The sequence below is a fragment of the Acipenser ruthenus genome, chromosome 2, assembly GCF_902713425.1.
Source record: "Acipenser ruthenus chromosome 2, fAciRut3.2 maternal haplotype, whole genome shotgun sequence".
NCBI lineage: Eukaryota > Metazoa > Chordata > Actinopteri > Acipenseriformes > Acipenseridae > Acipenser > Acipenser ruthenus.
In genome coordinates this window covers 108,745,092-108,763,786 of record NC_081190.1, presented here as the reverse complement: position 1 = coordinate 108,763,786, position 18,695 = coordinate 108,745,092, and the positions used below count along the sequence as shown (strand labels likewise).

The 18,695-nt window shown below is 38.2% G+C and overlaps 1 protein-coding gene across 6 annotated transcripts in view; it reads left to right on the top strand.

Moving 5' to 3' along the window:
* Positions 1-18,695, top strand: part of LOC117409421 (peroxisome proliferator-activated receptor gamma coactivator 1-alpha-like) — a 275,767-nt gene that overhangs the window by 243,685 nt on the left and 13,387 nt on the right. For 4 of the 6 annotated variants that reach the window (XR_009309704.1, XM_059006120.1, XM_034015439.3 and 1 more), the window contains 6 exons: positions 3,433-3,612; positions 12,314-12,508; positions 13,474-13,596; positions 14,127-14,391; positions 16,036-16,081; positions 16,228-16,301. Coding sequence is in view for 5 of the 6 variants with exons in the window: in XM_059006120.1 (XP_058862103.1) it covers positions 3,433-3,612; positions 12,314-12,508; positions 13,474-13,596; positions 14,127-14,391; positions 16,036-16,081; positions 16,228-16,301 (883 nt within the window). In the remaining variant the exon portion in view is untranslated. The remainder of the gene's footprint in view (positions 1-3,432; positions 3,613-12,313; positions 12,509-13,473; positions 13,597-14,126; positions 14,392-16,035; positions 16,082-16,227; positions 16,302-18,695) is intronic. The other 2 variants (XM_059006127.1, XM_034015442.3) reach the window with 1 other exon arrangement.

The following is an 18,695-nucleotide window of genomic DNA, read 5'->3' as shown; positions in this document are numbered from 1 at the left end:
TAATGTACCCTTTTGAGTGTCTGCATGATGTCTTACAATATTGGAAATTATAGATGCCTTTGATAGTCTTTCCAGTCATGTGCAGTATTTTATTTATGGTATGTAATATAATAAGACTGCGATATGTATCCGAGTATGAAGACTTTCCAGTAACGCTGTTTGGCAAAATGTCCGATTTATTTAAAAATCGCGTATCGGTATTGTGTAACTTTAGTCTTAACTGGAAATTTGTTTCTGTAGTATTTAACAGTTTTGTATCAAATACATTTGGGCTATACAAAACAAGAGAGTATTATATGAAGCAGAAAGGAATATAGGAAGCTACAACTTAATATATACACTAAGCTACTGCTGCTGTAGCACATAACGGTACTCCGGCGCCTATGGTGATTTCTGTATACTTTTTAAAATGGGAATGTTAATATAAAATATGGAGCAATATCAAGTTTTCTTTTTTAAATCTGAGATGCACCATACATTTCCATATTTTCTAATCGGCGTTTCTGTATGCTTATTTATGCAAGCGTTGATTGGCTGCTTAGTTTTTAATCCAAAAACGGTGCGTGGTTGCTCTCGTGTTAAATCAAATGTGTTTGCATGCTTTGACAAATAATAATAGGGAACAACAAAGTCATCAGTTACTGTGGGTAATGCAGAAGTGTGTAAGCTGCTGGTAGTTTAAAAATAGATTGCAATACATCGTTTCCACAGCTTCACCCAGGGACATCATACAGAATAAGCATTATGTAGCTGCCTGATGATTGCAATATTCTGTCTAGCGCACGTTTTAGGACAGCTAACTGTTTTTATACTTGGCTAGTGCAAAAAATAGAGGCTTGTCTGGTTAATCACAGACTACCTGACTGTCAAGGATTCTTATATGTTGTGATGTGTTTTTTTATTTTTAAAAATCAACAGTAACAAAGTACTGACATTTAAAAAAAAAAAAAAAAAATCATTAGAGTAATATACTGTCAGCTGTTAAAAAACATTGACTTACAACACACATTATAAACACCTTAGGTCTTAGATCCACATTCTAATAATAACTGTTAATAGCCTTGTAGGTATCAAGTTTAATGTTTATTGGTTATTTAAGGGCCATAGTCAGTTCATAATTCATGAAGTCCAATTAATAGTAGTCAGGGCTATCAGTAGATTGCTTCCCAGTTGCAAAGTTATAATCACCTCCCTGTACTGAAGTATCCCAAGGGTTAGTGGATTTGATATCAGCCTGGTTCACAGCTGCTGCAGTCTAATTTTCTTTTTTGCATAATTTGTATAGCACCAAGAAGGTGAATGAGATATGTGATTTGAAGTACATTATTAGAATTTGGAAATGTATGTAGTAATCCTTTGACAGTAAATGACATGTTGCTTGAAAATGTCACCTGCCTTAATAATTGTACCATATCCTCTGAACCTCTACCAGCCTACCAGCCTTTAGCACCTTCGGGGGGGTAGGTATTCATTTTATTGCTGGCATTGGGGGAACGGAATGTTTTGTGTGGATCTTGTGACACAGTAACAGCAGTATAACCCAAGCATGACACATGTGATCTCTTATTTCCACTTGGAAAAGCATATGTCTCAAGGGTGCCCTGAGCTGAACTTAAGTACTTTCTCCATACCTGCTGTGTTTTTTTCCTATCTTGGACATCAATATGAAGGTGTAGCCAGTAGAAATTACTCATGCACTGGCACTGTAAATTTGACCCCTTGCAGAACATGAGTGCCATAAAAATGCGTGGGGACTCCCTTGCACTAGGAAGGTGAAACACTAACTTCTCTTGGGCTGACTGATTACCTCACTTGATATCCAATTCATGAGGGACTTCAGGACACTTGCTGTGCCTCAGCAAAGCTGAAAGACCTGTCTACCACCACTACAAATTCCTAAGCAGAATCTCAGTGCCAACGATCCACTCACTACAGTACTTCCCTCCTTGACTATGGCAGGATCTCATGTCACCTTTCAACACCATCTGTTGGAAAAACTTCTGCCACATTTCTTTAAAACTCATCCATTCAACATATTCTAGCTGGTTCCATCTGCAATATGTAAAGGATAAAGATCCCCAGTACTTGGAGAGACTGATTTCTGCCGGTCCGCAATCTTAATCAGGTTTTATGAAGTCCCTATTCAGACTACTGTTGATGGAAACAAACAGGACTGATTTCAAAGCTATGCATTGAACAAGACACTTACCTAAATGGGTTTCTGTTTGATTTGTGACCAAACTGAACGTAGGTTCTCCAAACTGTCAAATGTACAGCACACTAATGGCAACAAGGAGACTCGGTCAAGGGGCTTATTCAGTTGTGCTGTACAGACCCATCATGTCAGAAATACAATATTTCAGGGTGAGCTGGAGACTCAAAAGGGTTACAAACCCCCAAACTACTGCAAATGGGGAACTGTACCTTGTAATCACAATTTAGATTAGGCCTATTTATAGATGTGTGTAAAATAGCTTGCAGATTAAAGAAGAGGTCCAGGACCTTGTTTACGTTGAATGTGTCTAACAACAGTACCATGTGCCATAAACTTTATACAGAGTCAGGCTGACAGTTTTCGAATGTGTGGATTGCAGTATTGCAGTTCGATGAAGCTGATGATTTGTATCTAAGTGCAGTGGAGCAGCTGTCAGACAGACATACATGAATGTAAGTGATGAATACTGAAATGTCAGAAGATAGTGGTTAACAATGTTGAATTTGACATTATCCAAAAGGACAGAAATACCAAAGAGCTCATGCTGGCACAAACCACATATTTAAGAGCACACGGCCGCAACGTACACCATTACTTTGTAGTGTGGGGTCTCATTTGGTTCAAAATAGCTTCCACTTACTTAAAAGGTTGTTGCATTAAGTTTTACTTCCTGACTTAAAGATGTCAATTATTACTGCAAGTAGTAGCAAGAGCATGTCTATTGGCTAACATCATGACAAGGAGGGAAGAGGGTTGTGTTAACTGTCAAGTGCTACTTTGAATATGATTTGTCTTTAATATGTTTGAGTCAAGGGAAGTAGTATATTTAGCTAAAAGCGTAAAATTAATAGTCTGAATTTAAGATTAGTAGTGCCACAAAGGAATGCAGATTATGCCACTACTGTATACTGTTCAAATGTAATTGGTAAAAATCTGGGGATTAATTTTGCTATATTGAAACACTTGGACAAAGTGTTCACCAAAAATATAAACTTTACGGTTTTGCTGCAATTCCATTGCCACGTTTTTTTTTTTTTTGTGCTGTTGGATTAGAAGAAAGAAAAAAAAACCAAACCCTTAAGCCTACAGTAAATGTTTCCATAGGTGAAACATTAATTTAAAGCACTTTATTCCTCTCCCATGCTGCTTCTCATTTTACATTCTCAAGCACCTCTGGTATTTCATTAAACATGTTTTATCTGGATTTGTCCCCACAGTGTGCCGCTCTGGTTGGTGAAGACCAGCCACTCTGCTCAGACCTCCCAGAACTCGACCTTTCTGAACTAGACGTCAGTGACCTGGATGCAGATAGCTTTCTGGGTGGACTAAAGTGGTACAGTGACCAATCAGAAATCATTTCCAATCAGTATGGAAATGAATCATCTAACTTGTTTGAGGTAAGCCCATCATCCATTAAAAAAAGAGAAAGATACACGGCAACAAAACACCAATAGGCTTAATTATTTGTTTAATTACTGGCTGAAGTATGTATGTCTTTTGAGTGCCAGGATAGAGTGTAGCTATCTGAGATATATTGTGGTGATACAATTATGATCTTTAACCTGCAGTGTAGTAGGGCACTCTCTCTAGTTTTTAAAAAACACATTCGTTTGCAAGAAGCAAAGTTGTCAGAACTTTGAACTGCGGATTACAATATTAGGTAAACATATGTTTGATGATGGGTCATGTTGTGAAATACCTTCAAAGATTTCAAGTAAAACTTTAAACCTATGTACCTTTTTTTGTCACCTTTCGGAAACAAAGTCCATAAACACAGTGAATCACCAAATAGACCAAGCCCTACCAAGCTGCTAATTTAATATTTTCTCGAAAGGCAATTTAGTTTGCAGTCTGGCCATATAAACTCGCTGTGTGGAAAAAGTCCAGACAAGGCTATGCTCTATCTTTGGCACGATTTTATGTGGTTTTGTAATGTAATTTTGAAATATTGTAAGATCGTGTGTTCCTTCAAATGAGACAAACTTTATTTTTACAGCAAAATGAAAAAAAGGGTGGATTCCAATGTTTGTTTAAGCATGTTGAAATATAACTATTTTAATATGGATTAGCAGATAAGGAGTGTGCTATGGGATTTCCCTTTCTGTCATCTGGGTTTTCAATTTAAATTCAGCTCTGTTTGGCGAAAGTGGTTTCCTGTTGTTGGGATTTATGTGAAATTAGTTCTGGTGGTATAACCCAGTTTGGACTGTACACACTGAAGTTATTTTCGGAATTGGTATTAATACTGTATGTTGGACCTGTAGTTACTTAGAAGGGCCACAATGAGAAGCATTTGGCCCTTTGAGAGTGTTCTCTCCAGGGGTAGAGGGACGTCTAAGGGCCTTTTTGGTAAAGCTTGCACTGGTACTGCTTGTAGTATACTTGTGTTATGGTAAGTATGACACTGAGACCTAATCTTCATCTGATTTAACCATATGTATTTGCATCCAAATGTTTTTTTTCTTCTGTACTTCTGCTCTGTGATCTGGACTCCGGTTTCCAAGTCTTTATTGGATTTACCGTAATAATTAAATTGCTGTAGTTTGCTACTCTTTAAACCTACCTCATAAATTCATACTACTCCACTACCAAACTTGTGCTGGTGTCTTGCGCTGGCACATCTCGGATTAAGCAAGTCTGACTGCGTTGGACAATATTTCGTTTTTAGTTTTTTGTAATCATAAAGATGATTTATTTTGTACAGTATGTGAATGTTATTTCATTATTCATTTTTATCAATGGAAAGTAACAAACTGTACTGGCAGTCATAAAAAAGCTTTGTAGAACCTTGCCCCTTTTAATAATCAACTATAAACTATTGATGGCCATTTTCCAAGGGTATGCGTATAAGGAAATGACTGGTTCTTAAAATGACTGCAGGTTATTCATTCAAAGTGCAGTCGGGTAGATTAATTAATTACCAGATGTTGCGTAAAATAACTTGCCAGCAATGTTTTCTTAGCCTGTCTTGTGACTGTGTTAATGGGTTTGCAGAAAGCCGCTGTTCCAGGGAGCTTTCTGGACTGCCCTCTGCCACCAGCCTTTATTTCACTCTAAAAAGTGTAGCCCTTGGCAGGCAGTTCAGACAGAGATATGATCAGGGAAAGCAAAGAGGCACAGGATTCAATGACTTGATGGCTGATGCCCTTAAGTGCCAATTCAGCATGATTTATCAGCCCTATCTATTCACTAAAATGGAGTCTAGAGGTGGTTGCATGAGGCAGCGTATGGTACATTGTATGCATACCTAGGAGTCTGAGGCTGTGAAGGAATGCCTCAAAGCTGTTTGTAGGCTGTCATTGCTAACTCTTAATGTTTATGAAACAGTTTTTCGTGTTGGGTAGCTTGGCACTATTTCTTTTGACAGACTAGACATTAAGGCAACAGAAGCATTTTAAGGATTGCTGTGTTTTTTTGGAGGACACAGCATTGCATTATTTTTAGCAGCATCTCAGGGTGGCTGTTGCTATTTTAGAGCACATTCTTACTCACGGTGAGCACGATATGAGGGATCTACAGAACCATTACTCATTGCTGTGCGTCCAGAATATTTAGACTTCAGTTAAATGGATGCTGCCTGTAGCACAACATTCAGAATGATTGATTGGTATTTGTCATAGTACAGTACGTGATTATGAAAAAAGATGATTGTAAATATTTCAGTTGTGTATTGATAGTGACATAAACATTGCAAAGTTTCTTATCTGAATGTGAGACATTTTAAATATTATCATCAGGTGTAGGTGGTATCTATCATTTATATGCCCCCCCTGCTGTAGTGCAGTCATTTTTACAGCCAAGGATATCATATGTATAAATCTTACAATGGCTTTAAGTTGGAGTTAAAATAAATATAGAACTATTAAGATCATTAAAAAAATGAAGATAATGACAATAAATAAGGCTTATGAGCAGTTACTGATAAACCTGTAATAGTATATATAAAATAAACAAAATAAAATATTGTTACTTAAAAAATAAAATAAAATGGTCTATGGTGAAACTCAAATCCTCCAGGGAAATTAGCTTTTTAGTAAGACCCAAACCTGTCATGTTTAAACAGTCCTTTAGGAATACATTAACCCAGGGGCATAAGCAATTGTTTTCACTATAAACAGGTAGGCACATGATTCAGAAAGTGCAATTGGTACATGTCACAGTTCCTGTAGCATTCTTTTAACGCTGCACAAGATGTGCAATACAGTCCCGCTTCTGAATGTGCCAATGTTTACTACTTTATAAATCATGCCCACATTATCTGAGACAGGAGCTGCTTAATCCTTCTCTTCTTAGAGGCACTTCTTATCTACTAAAGTGGGACATTTTTTAACATTCAGCCGGAGAGACTGGGGGCTCTCCTCCATTCTAATACTACGTAACACATGTTCCAGCAAATTATAAAAGGCCTTCAGTTCTATCATAGAGGACACACTGTACTCTGGCGGGCAGATTTAAATACGAGCTATTGCCAGCTCAAGTGTCGCTCTCTTTGAGGCTACACGGTGCAGGTTGTGTTCGTAAGTGTTTCCACATGCTACTGCCCCCCTTGTCTCTTAGCCATAGTAAATCCATTTCAGTCACAGCAGCAGTCACGCCTTGATCCTAATTTAATAGAGCACATGATTTAGAGACGGGACGTTTGAACAGTTAAAGATCATCTCATGATTTCATAGGTTACATGCTGTTTAAAGAATACAAAGTATTTCAGGCAAGAAGTCCAGCAAGGGTGTGTATTGCGTTGACCACGGAAACTGCGATTTTAATTTTTAAACTTGTGCGGCACTGATGTATTTCAAAGCTGCAGTTGGTGCCAAGTATCATAATGTGGTATGTTTAGTCGCGGGAGTTTGGCAGTGGTTTTGATAATTCTTTCGTGCCCGTTATTTTTAGCCCAAGGGTAATCTGATCTAAGAGCTTTTCAAGGCCATATCCTTTTAACCTGGCCTACAAAACTAAGCCAATAAGCTGTCTGATCATTTCCTTCCTAAGACAGACCAAAAATGTCAAATATTTCTGTGTTTTTGTTGTTTTTTTGCACACGTAATACATCGATGTCTTTCTTTAAAGCAGGTCTAATATATTTTTATGTTGATTTGGGTTGACAGGTGTAAATAGTCCAGAAATAATTTTAATGTTTAAATTTTCCCTTAAAACTAGGAGTAACAGGAGAAAAAATCTAAAATGTTCATCCTTTTTGTTTTAATTGATTTGTTGTATAGTGCAACATTTACTGTATTCAGTTTCCCTTGATAGTTTATCCATCTTTTAATGTAGTTTGCATTGTTTTCAGTCATGAAATAATTATTTTTTGTGTTTTACCTTCAATAATCCACTTACTAACTGCAGAGCCTTAACCTGCCACTGTTTGTGATGTCACCATCCACGAGAACGACCACAGCTAAAAAAAAAAAGGGGTCACAAATATCTAAATTGCATCCATCCCTATACAGTATAACACTCAATGTTGGTATGTGGAGTAATAATGTGAGACATCGCGAAAGAGTCATTGAGACGTTTCTTTTAATATCTAAATTGCTACAGAGAGCTCTGCTACTATCTCCTGCTACTCCTGTAACTCCTAGCTCGGCTGTAGTGCAGATCATAGACCCATTGTCAATGTTGGCAACTCCAATCGCTGCTTGTGAAGAGGCTGACAGGGCAGCGATTGCAGGGCAAGGGAAGCACTACAGGCGCACGCAGCAGCAGAGCGTGTAGTGCAGTATAAAGAGCGATTATGGCTGAGTTTGCATGGTGGGACCTTGAAGGATAACTCTTGCACTGTTGATGCTCCTCTAGGACCTGGCAATCAGGGAATGCATTCTCCTCCCTGCAGCACTGTTGACCTTTATTGAACACTCTATGGGAGCACCAATATTTTGTATTTCCACAAGGATAGATGCAGCCACATTAATCATCTGGAGTTCTTGTCATACTAAATCCCACATGTATCTGTCTCTCTGCCTATCTATCTATGTATCTATTCATTTATGTCTATCTATATTTCTGTCAACACATACACCATGTTTATATGTATGCCAGAACCTACAATAACTATCAATCATTATATATATATATATATATATATATATATATATATATATATATATATATATATATATACACACACACACACATAGCACTGTGTATTAAAAAGTTAATTGATTAATCACATGAGTTTCAATTGATTACAAATGTGAAATATAGAGTTGTAATAAATACCGTTTTCTCAGGAAATGATACAGCTATCTGTTATCTTAGTGATCGTTTTCTGTTTTTATTTTATTGGAGAACCATGTCCCCTTTAATATACTGTATGTCGAGATGCACACATACGTGCTGACACTTACACACACAAAGTCAAAGTTAGAGCATAAAATAGGCTATATTTTGTATGTAATAGGGGGCTGTGGTAGTCTGAAAAATGCAATTATAAAGTATATGAAAAATATGGGCTAATCCTTTTACAATGTCAAGGCTCTGACAAGTCCAGCTTTAAACAGCATCCCGAGTCAGAACCAAGCGTCAAGGTAAGAGGTAATGCGTTTATTTAGTAATCAGCAAATAGCTTTTATGGAGTCAGTAAGTGCTGAGCTCTGAACGTTGATAAGATCATTTGCTTTCAGGTGTTTTCTCCAAATTGTGCTCAGCATCGAGTGGAAATTGAATAGAGTGACCTTTTGATACTGAATCAAATGGACTGCATTTCCAAAGAATCTGTGGTTTCAATTACCATCATTTTTTATATTGGGTCCATAACCTGCACACCAGCTTCTGCATAACAATATCTTGTCACTTTGTCCTGTTAACATATTTAGAAGAATGATATCTTGTTTTTTTTTTTTTTTTTTTTTGTTCAGTACCTACAGTTTATTACAAAGGCCATTAAATACAGACTAGGTAGCAGATTACAATATAATATATGTCTGCTTGATATACTTCCACTGTACTGTGTAATACAATATGTGTTTAGAATCCAAAGGTCATAGAGCTAACCAATATCAATTAAAAAAGGGTTTAGGAATATATATATATATATATATATATATATATATATATATATATATATATATATATATATATATATAAACACAAGCAAGTGCATACAGTACATCAAGTGTAATCCTTTTAAGAAACGGCAACAGCAAAAAAAAACAAAAAAACATTTGTTGTATGAAGGCAATTATTTGAGGACATTCCCCTCTCCTGTGCAGGGGTTTTCAGTGTTTATTACCTCACTGGCTCACAAACCTGGTGATTTTCAAAAGCTACCCTTTTATTTCTACTTGAAAGGCTCTTGTGACGAGTCCTGTTGTGGCGTTGCTCAGGTGGGGTGAAATTGGCTGAAATCGGCAACTCAAATCGTAGTCATTACTCTTGGTGGTGAGGGCGTCTTAGTCTGTCTTTATCTGCACCTAGCTGGGCTAAAAGAAGGCACACTGTCAGTGCACTTCTCTTCACCCTGTTAGATCTTTATTTAAAACTGCAGAGTATTATAGAGTAGGGCAAGCGCATCCCATGCATCATTCAACAATACACAACTAAAGAACTGTTAAGACTGGGCTTCAGAAGATCTAAAAATGTAAAAATAGACCCATGTAATGAATTAATTGCCTGAACCTAGTCTATCTGTTTAGTCGCTGCATGTATTTAGATGTCATTGTTTGTATAAGTTAAGGAGCACAGTGAGTGTTCCCTTTTAAGAGCTGTGCCTGGAAAGACAATCCCAGCTGTTTGCTTTTGCAGTACAGGAGGCACACTTACTACGTCGATGATTTAGCCAAGTTAAGTCACAGTGGATTAGCTTGGGTTGTTACATTATCTGTACTCTGTGCACTCAAGTCTCTGTGCCTTCCACAAATATTAATTGCTGTTTTGAGATTGTATCTAAATATGACAATTAAATGCTTGATATTCCTGAGCTAAATGACCGGGCATTCTGTAGAGGCATGAATTGTCTTTGATGTTTATTCAGCAGCTCTTGCTGCCATATGTTGCACCTGTGTGACCAGGCAATGTGTCAGTAAGACTAACACGTTTTGTTAAGAGTGACACTGATTTATTTCCTCTGAAACCTGGGGCCGCGGTAATAATAAAAATGACATTATTTGTTTATCAAATCTAATGTGTTTTCTCTATAGAGTTCAGATGTTGGAACACGCGCAAACCTAATTCGGATGGCTGTGTGATTAGGAACTTTGCCCACTCAGTTAACCTCATCCCAGGGAGGCAGGGGTTTAGCCCAAGCCTCAGTCAGGGTTGGTTTATCTGACCTGTTCTGGTTTTGAATCAGCCAATTTTTCATTTATTTTGTTTTATTATTGTTTCAGAGAGGAGATGTAACGGTATCTGTGATAAACTGCTGTTCCGGGGTTGCCTTAGAAACCCATATTTGACGCTGCAGCTACCCTTACCATTTAATAAAAGCTATAGTTGTCCAAGTACAAACATCAAGTTGTTTGAATATCCTTGAAAGCAAACGCCTGGGTTAAAATTAAAATATGCCTTCTAGTTCAGCTAGAGAAGAGAGTAAGAAACATTCTACTTATCAACTAAATGAATGATATCTCTGGTGCACAATGGAGCTATAGAACACCATAAAGAGTTAAACAGGCAAGGACAAACTTCCAAGACAATCTGTGTGATAAAAATAGTGTGTGCTTGCTAATGACTGATAGGTGTGTGTATTTTACTGATGGAAAGGGAAAGGGGGGCACCATTAGGATCCCTGTGTCACCAGGATACTTTATGGCTAATTGAAACATTTTAAGTAAAATGCCATGAACAGTAACCTGTTGGAATTGAATTATATAATGTTAATATAATGTGATCTCACAATTAGCCCTTGAATGTTAAGATCTCTTTAATTTTGTCAACGCCATTAATTGGTAGCCGGGTATGGGGAGAGCATCAATGTGTGGAATGAGGCTGGAGTAGTGCTTTCAGTCGATAAAGTGCACTTCTCTATCAAAATCTCCCCTGTGGATACATACCTTACAAGCATGTTTTGATGATAAATTACAGCAAATTTTACAGAAGTGTTTAATGATCTTCTTTAGGAATACAGTTAATGCAGAGTCCCTGTCACTATTTAGCACAAGTCCCTTATCATTTCCTGATAATCGCTTGGTTTTATAGACTTCATTTTCATCCTGCCACAACCCAAAATTCATTGAAGCACCGCTTTTTTGGAAGGTTCATTTAACCCCCAAAGTGCCCTAATTGTTTGTGTAGTAGTTTTGACACACTGAAGTTTAACAGTGGAAATTGCACTGAAAAGGAAATACTGTCCCCTGATGTTTTCTTCTGTGCAGCAGGTACTAAGACATCCTTGGCTGCAGTTGTGCTCTTAAACTGTTTGAATATAGGCTTAATTTAAGATCCACTTCACTTGTCTTCTGTTGCTGTTGTGCTTCCTTAGGGCCTCTCTTACTTTAATTCTGGCCTATGTGATTATCTTGTTGGTTGATGGCAGATTTGTGCTTTGAAAGCAGGATCTTAGAGTTCTCGATCATTAGCACATGAGTCATCCTTACAATGTATTTTAGGTTTGCTGTAACAATAATGTGAAAGAAAGAATATACACGGACACTGGCAGTGGGAATATGGAAACTGAGAGACGGCTTACTGTGAACTTACTGTGAAGAAGCTTGTTCCTAGCATGAAAAAATATGATCACATATTAAAATGCATTATTTAAGTAGTACTCATGGTATATTGGATTCTGCATCAATCTGTTATAATGCTGTTTTCAACACAAGACCTTCCTGTACATTGGATGTTTAATCTTGACAAGCGTATCCAATAGGGGAACTTTAATAATATAGACTGTGTATATAAACTTCTATATTATGCAGCTGATATAGATATTCACTGTGCATTGGCCTTTGTAATGGATTTCTTTGGGGTGATATTATTTTAGTCTGGTAAGCTCCATGCTTAAATCTATGATTGACAGATCTAATTCATACAGAGCATAAAATGAAAGAAAAAAAAAACCTAGAGATGATTATGGACATAAGCAATGATTACAGTGTTAGCTGCATGTGTTACTGATGTCCTATTTTTATTTTGACCCCCCCCCCACCCCACATTCCCCAGAAGATAGATGAGGAAAATGAGGCCAACTTGCTGGCAGTTCTTACTGAAACCCTGGACAGTATCCCAGTGGATGAGGACGGATTGCCTTCATTCGAAGCGCTGGCAGATGGGGACGTGACCAATGCCAGCAATCCCAGCCGCCCATTGACACCCGATGGCGCCCCTCCAACCCCAGAGGCAGAGGAGCCATCTCTAGTAAGAACCCTTCGTACTGTGTAACAAGAATGAGGTGATCAACTGGCTACCCGCTGCATGGGTATGATGTAGTCAAAATAAGAATGGGGTGATCAACTGGCTACCCGCTGCATGGGTATGATGTAGTCAAAATAAGGTTTGGGTTTTGATAAGAATCAAGAGGCAATTACGAAACTCAGCAGTCAGTTTTTGTTTAATTTGTCTTATGCAGTGGTTGGTATGTGATTCTTCCAGTCCAGGACTTTGTTCAATGAAGGTTCTTAATAATTTCATCTAACCCTACAGGTTATTTAATACCGTGTGCTTACTTTAATGGCTCATTTTAATGGCTGCTAATTGCACAAGTTAATATATTCTGCAACACAACAGTTTTCCCTAAAGTTGATGGTGTTTAGTTTTGAGTTTCTCTGGGGGTGGGGGGATGACATTTCTGCTCATTGTGGTTTAGGTGGCTTTGTGAAACATCACCTATTGTCTTTAAAAAATTGAAATCAAAATCTCTACATTTCACAATTGGCAACAGCAATCTATCAAAATAAATCAATTTTTCTCCCCAGTATATTTGTCTCTATTAAGTTTGTCACAGACCTGTGTTTATATTTAAAGAGGTTTAACAGTGACATGTTCCATTTGTTTTCCTTTGAATATTGCATAGTAATAACAACAATGTGTTGTTGGTAAAACCTTTGTTGGTTAAACTTACAGTATGTTAACCAAACCCTGCTGTTATGCCTTTATTGTTACCAATTAGATGCGACTGTCTGACAGCCAGTAAGAAGAATGGATTAACTGGCCCGGGCACTTTGTAGGCCTCTATGGGTTGAATTGGCATGCACTGTTTGAGTGAAATATATCATTTATAAACATGTTTTTCTTTTATTCTTAGATGGAGGCTTACATTTTAAGACGTTCAGATGTTAAGTTTTACATGCATTGATCGTTTTCTTTCTTTGTCTTTTCTGCAGTTGAAGAAGCTCTTGCTTGCTCCAGCTAGCTCCCAGTTCAGTTATAATCAGTACACAGGTGGCAATGTACAACATCATGCACCTAATAATCATAGGATCAGACCAACCCCTGCTGTTGTCAAGGTAGCCACCTAATCTTTGCATTAAAGACTACTTCTGAGTAACCCAATGTCTTTTTTTTCATCCTTTGTTTAGCATCAAACTGTGGAGATAAGAAACCTGCAGATAGCAGCCTCTCTGGAACAATTCAATTGTGATTAAAAAATAAAAGCTTATGTAACGCTTCCAAGGGGAACATCTGGATTATTCTGTAATTAACTGGGGCTGTCAGCTACATTCGTTTATTTTATCCAAAGCACTTGCCAAACACTGCTTCATATTGTATGCATTGATCATTCAGAATTGAATCCCTGCTCATTCGTGCTTTAAGGTCACATTTCAAATCCCACCTACCCATTACCTGTGCCTGTTCTATGTACCAAACACTAGGGGACTGTTATCAGAAGTGCCTTTCCTATAACATGGTACCCTTGTGTGCTTCTGTTAGCTATTGTGGAGCCTATCAAGGCCTCTTAAACAGAATGTAACTAAACAATAACCCTTTAAGATAAGCTTCGGTCCACTCATGGGGTTTCTTTATTTTTCTGGTTCAGACGGAAAACTTTTGGAACAGCAAGGCAAGCGCAGGCTGCCAGCAGCAGCAGCAGGAGAGGCCGGTGAGGCGCCCGTGCTCAGAGCTACTCAAGTACCTGACCGCCAGTGACGAGCCTGTACACATCAAACCCAGTGAACAGAAAAGCTTCAACACTAGGGACAAAAGCAGTGCTCCCTCCTCCTCTTCCTCCTCCTCCTCCTCCTCCTCCTCCTCCAAAAAGAAGCCGCAGCTGCAGTCTCGGCAGCAGTCGAATCACCAGCAAGGTGAGAACGAGGCTGGTGGTGATTATAGTGTTGCCGGTGTGGGTGCTGGGAAGTGGAGGTGTTGCATTCGGGGGGCTGGCTCTGAGGCGCAATCTGAACCCAAAGCACCTGCTCACGTCACCCATGCTCGTAGGAATGGCCATGGCACGTACCACATCCAAAGGGAGCGCAGGCTATCTGGTGAAGATGGATGGCCCCCAGGGCAGCAGCCTGTCCAGGACGCTGGGGTCCTGGCAGCCGCTAGGTTTATTAGGTACATGCATTCTTATTCTCGACCTCCTAGAGAGACGCATCCATCAACCAGGCATGAGAATTGTTATAAGAAGGGCCACACTTCAGGTAGCAAGCATGTAAACAGAGACAAGGTTAAAACTGAGCTCAATCAGGTTCACGGCCACGTTAGGGTGACCATAAAGAAAAGAAAGGAATCTCAGCATTCGTTACTCAGGGAGCTGTTGAAGTCCAAGGGGGAAACCAATGTTAGCAGCCATAATGAGACTCATAGTGCCTCGTTTATCAAGGCAGAACGGGAAGCAGACAGCATCTCTTCCCAGGTGAGCTTTTACAATATCCTTGCCAAAGGAAGTTTTCAGGTAGACGATAAACACCATACCAAGAGTAGTGCGATAATAGAGAGGCAGCCCTGCAGCACTGATAACAGCCAAGTCGAGCCAAAAACTATAGAGCCTATTTTAGACTTGCTTTGGGAAGAGTTAGGGGTAACGTGGTGGGGCAGTGAGACAGAGTCAGGCAACCTGGAACCTCCTTGGGAGCTGCAATCCCAGGGCTATTTTCAGCAGGCCTGCTGCGGTGGTTATGATGATGGTGATGTCATGAGCAGCCCCATGCAACCTCAGCAGTTCTCAGTGCCCCCCCCAAGCCCCCTCCTCCCAGACCATATTATTTCACTAGAAGACCGCACAACCGCCGTCACACAGGAGCCCCACCTATTCAGGCAGTACCACGATGACCAGGTCACCACACAGTTAGGTACAGTAATTGCCTCGGCTGCATCCTTCGACTCTCTTTTTCTTTTTCTTACTCTTGCTTTAACCACTTACCCCAGGTAGATAGATATAGTTTGACCTGATACTAACATCTAAGATGAACAGCTTTATTACCTTTTCTTTAAAAAAAATAGATTGATAAGGTACTGTATAGGACATTTTGAAACATATTATTTAGCAAGCCAGTTTCTGTCAAGGCCATACGAATTGCATGTTCTATTGTGGTAACAGAAGTGTCCTTCCGTAATGACTGCGGGTGATGTAACTGAAACGCATTCCTCTGCAGCAGTTAGACATAATCATATCCTCTAGCAAATGCACAACTGTTCTTCTTCTACCTTCTGTTGATTTTCTTTGCATGCAAAACCACTTTGAATGATTTCCATAGAGATCCATTAATTGATGTTGTGTGTATGTATGGGTTTTGTTTAATGACTTCAATTTGTCAGTAACATTGCTGAAATGTGTGTGTGTGTCATAACATTGTCATGCTTTGTATTCAACCTTTACAGTTAAAATAGGGGTTTTTGTTTCTCCAGATAATTTGAAACTGAATTTAGTATAACTATGTAGAGGAGATGAACTGCAAGCCCATTGTTATTTAGGTAAATCATTCATGCCCCTTTGTATTTTACAGCCAAACCAACCACGTTGCCACTTCCTTTGACCCCAGACTCTCCAAAGTAAGTGACAGAGTTCTTAAACATCTTTGAAACTTGTGTGGCACTTTTTGGTTTTCCTTGCATTTCCATTTTTGTTTTTAATTTAATAAGCAAAGATAATGAATGCAGCTTGCTAAAAATACAATACATAATGTGTTGTGTTTCAGTGACCACAAAGGATCTCCGTTTGAGAATAAAACCATTGAACGCGCATTGAGTGTTGAGCTTTCTGGAACAGCAGGTAAGATAAGCAAATCAACACAAGCATTATTTTTCCAATCCTTAATTATGTATTTTCCCACAGTCTTATCCTTCTATCAGCACATAGATACTGTATAGGTTTGGAGCAGTAGTCATTCATATCCAGAACAGATAACAATCTTACTGCATACGGTTGTCTTTTTCTCTCTCTCTCTCTCTCTCTCTCTCTCTCTCTCTCTCTCTCTCTCTCTCTCTCTTATTTTATTTTATTTTATTTTATTTTTTATTTACCTGCCCAGCCAGGTTAATATGATTTTTTTCCATTCTATTAAGAATAATAGACCTGCATGTATTTAATAGTTCCATAAAAGTGCCCAGTTCAAGGTAAAAGAACATTGGGTACTTTTTATGTGTTCTGTGCTGTGTTGACGTTTCTGGTATACGTAGACTGTTTTGTTTTTTTTCCCTCTGTATTTCTGCACCGTTTAGGCCTTTCACCTGATATTATCTGCTATTGATCAGATAAGCTCTCCTGCTTTGTTCATCAGGGACTCAGGGTCATTTTTAGAGAAATGCAAAGGCTTTTGCTTATTGGTGTCTTCTGTAATGCATTCTTGAATGTTTATTAATTACCAAGATGATGGGAGTGGCCTCTGTTTGCTCTAAAGATAATTTTTAGTAAAATTGTTATGTTTTCACAAGTCAGGACCAGGACGTACAAACTTTATTCACCATTTATACATTGAGGTGCAGTGCTTCAGTTCTGTCATTCAGCACTTTGTGGAACAACTTTACGTAACTGTTTTATACTGGGAAGGATTTCTTTAGTCTGTGTCAACTTCAAAATACCTTCATTATAGTGTGTCCTTTCTTCTGAATTCCCTTTTTGAGTTCAGGTTTGTTCTTGCAGCTTTGTGGTCAGCCCTCTTGAAAGGTTCATTTGTGTGTCATTTGGAACATGGTTTAGTCCATTTTTTAGAGCAAAGTGGAGGACATGGTTATAGAGAAAGATAACACTTATGTTTTCATGATAGGCAGAATCAGTTACCAAACTGTTCTGTGAAATGTATGGTAATTGATTCATTTTGACATGTCTTACTTTCCACTGAATCCATCATTTTGATTGTATAGTCTTACGTTGTTAGAAGTGAGTTCATGTGGGTTCTGCTCAAATTTGAAAAACCCATGCCAAGGGAACAAACATTTTCCTTCAAAACTGACTTTTTCTTTAAGAAAGAAAATCACAAACAAACACCTGTTACCAGGACAAAAGAACCGTGTACTTGTCTGTCATGTGTTTTACCAAGAATGGGGGTCAGTGTTTTACCCTTATGCGGGAAACAGGAGAAACTGCATTGTTCAGGTTGAGAGAACTGAACAGATCCTTGTATTGACTGTGCCTGACTCGCCTGTGTGAAACTGATTTATTCTTATTGTTATCACACAAGGTTTTACTTCCTCCATCAATCATATTCCAGGACCATGGTGCAGAGCATATCACACTATTCTAGTTTGTTTTAGCACAATAACATTAAGTCCCTATTGTTAATTGTTATTTATTTTATTGCTAATTGAGTAGGATATGTCTCGGCGCAGACCTTTTATCAAGATGGCTCAATGGGTTGTATTCTACTAATCTGGAAACTTTAAAGAAGTCTTAACATAGATAATTGAGACCAGCCTTAGAAGTGTTTCCCTTAAATATAAATGTACAATACTATTCCATTATCCTTAGCTACTAAAACATTCATTATGAGTATAGTTGTATTTTTAAAATGACACTAAGCATAGTATGCATTTTCCAACAATCTGTCATGTAAAACAAAACAAAGGGGGGCTGCTGTGTGGCATTCAAACCAGGCAGATGGCTGTGATATAATTTATTATTATTATTATAATTATTATTATTATTGTTATTATTATGTATCTATTTATTTATTTATTTTAAGTAGGGCAGTTCATTGTTATTAACCCTTTAATTGGAAACACAACATTAATTGGTGTGATTGGCTGAAACACCTTGCTTAACAGACCTAGGGGTTTTGACAAAAGAAGTATTTCTTAATGGAGAACAAAGGTGAGAAATAAGAACCTGTTTTTAACCCTATTATAACCCCTTATAATCTACCATCCCACAAACTCTAAATTTGCAATGCAAGCATTCATTTTTGGTAGTCTGTAACTTCTACGTCATTTCACTTTTTCTTTCTCAAATCCAAATATTTGCCATAACATGGGCTTCTTTCAATGTAAACAGTAGTGAACCACAGGCAAGATTATTTCATTAGTTGTAAATATTATTTAAAGAGTGTATTTATGTGTACAAACCAATGCTATGAAGTAAGAACCAAATGGTAGGCACAAGGGTTTGCAACTTGTTAGTATGCTAGGTCGCAAGCATATAATGATCTCCTTTCTTTTTAAAGTAATAAAT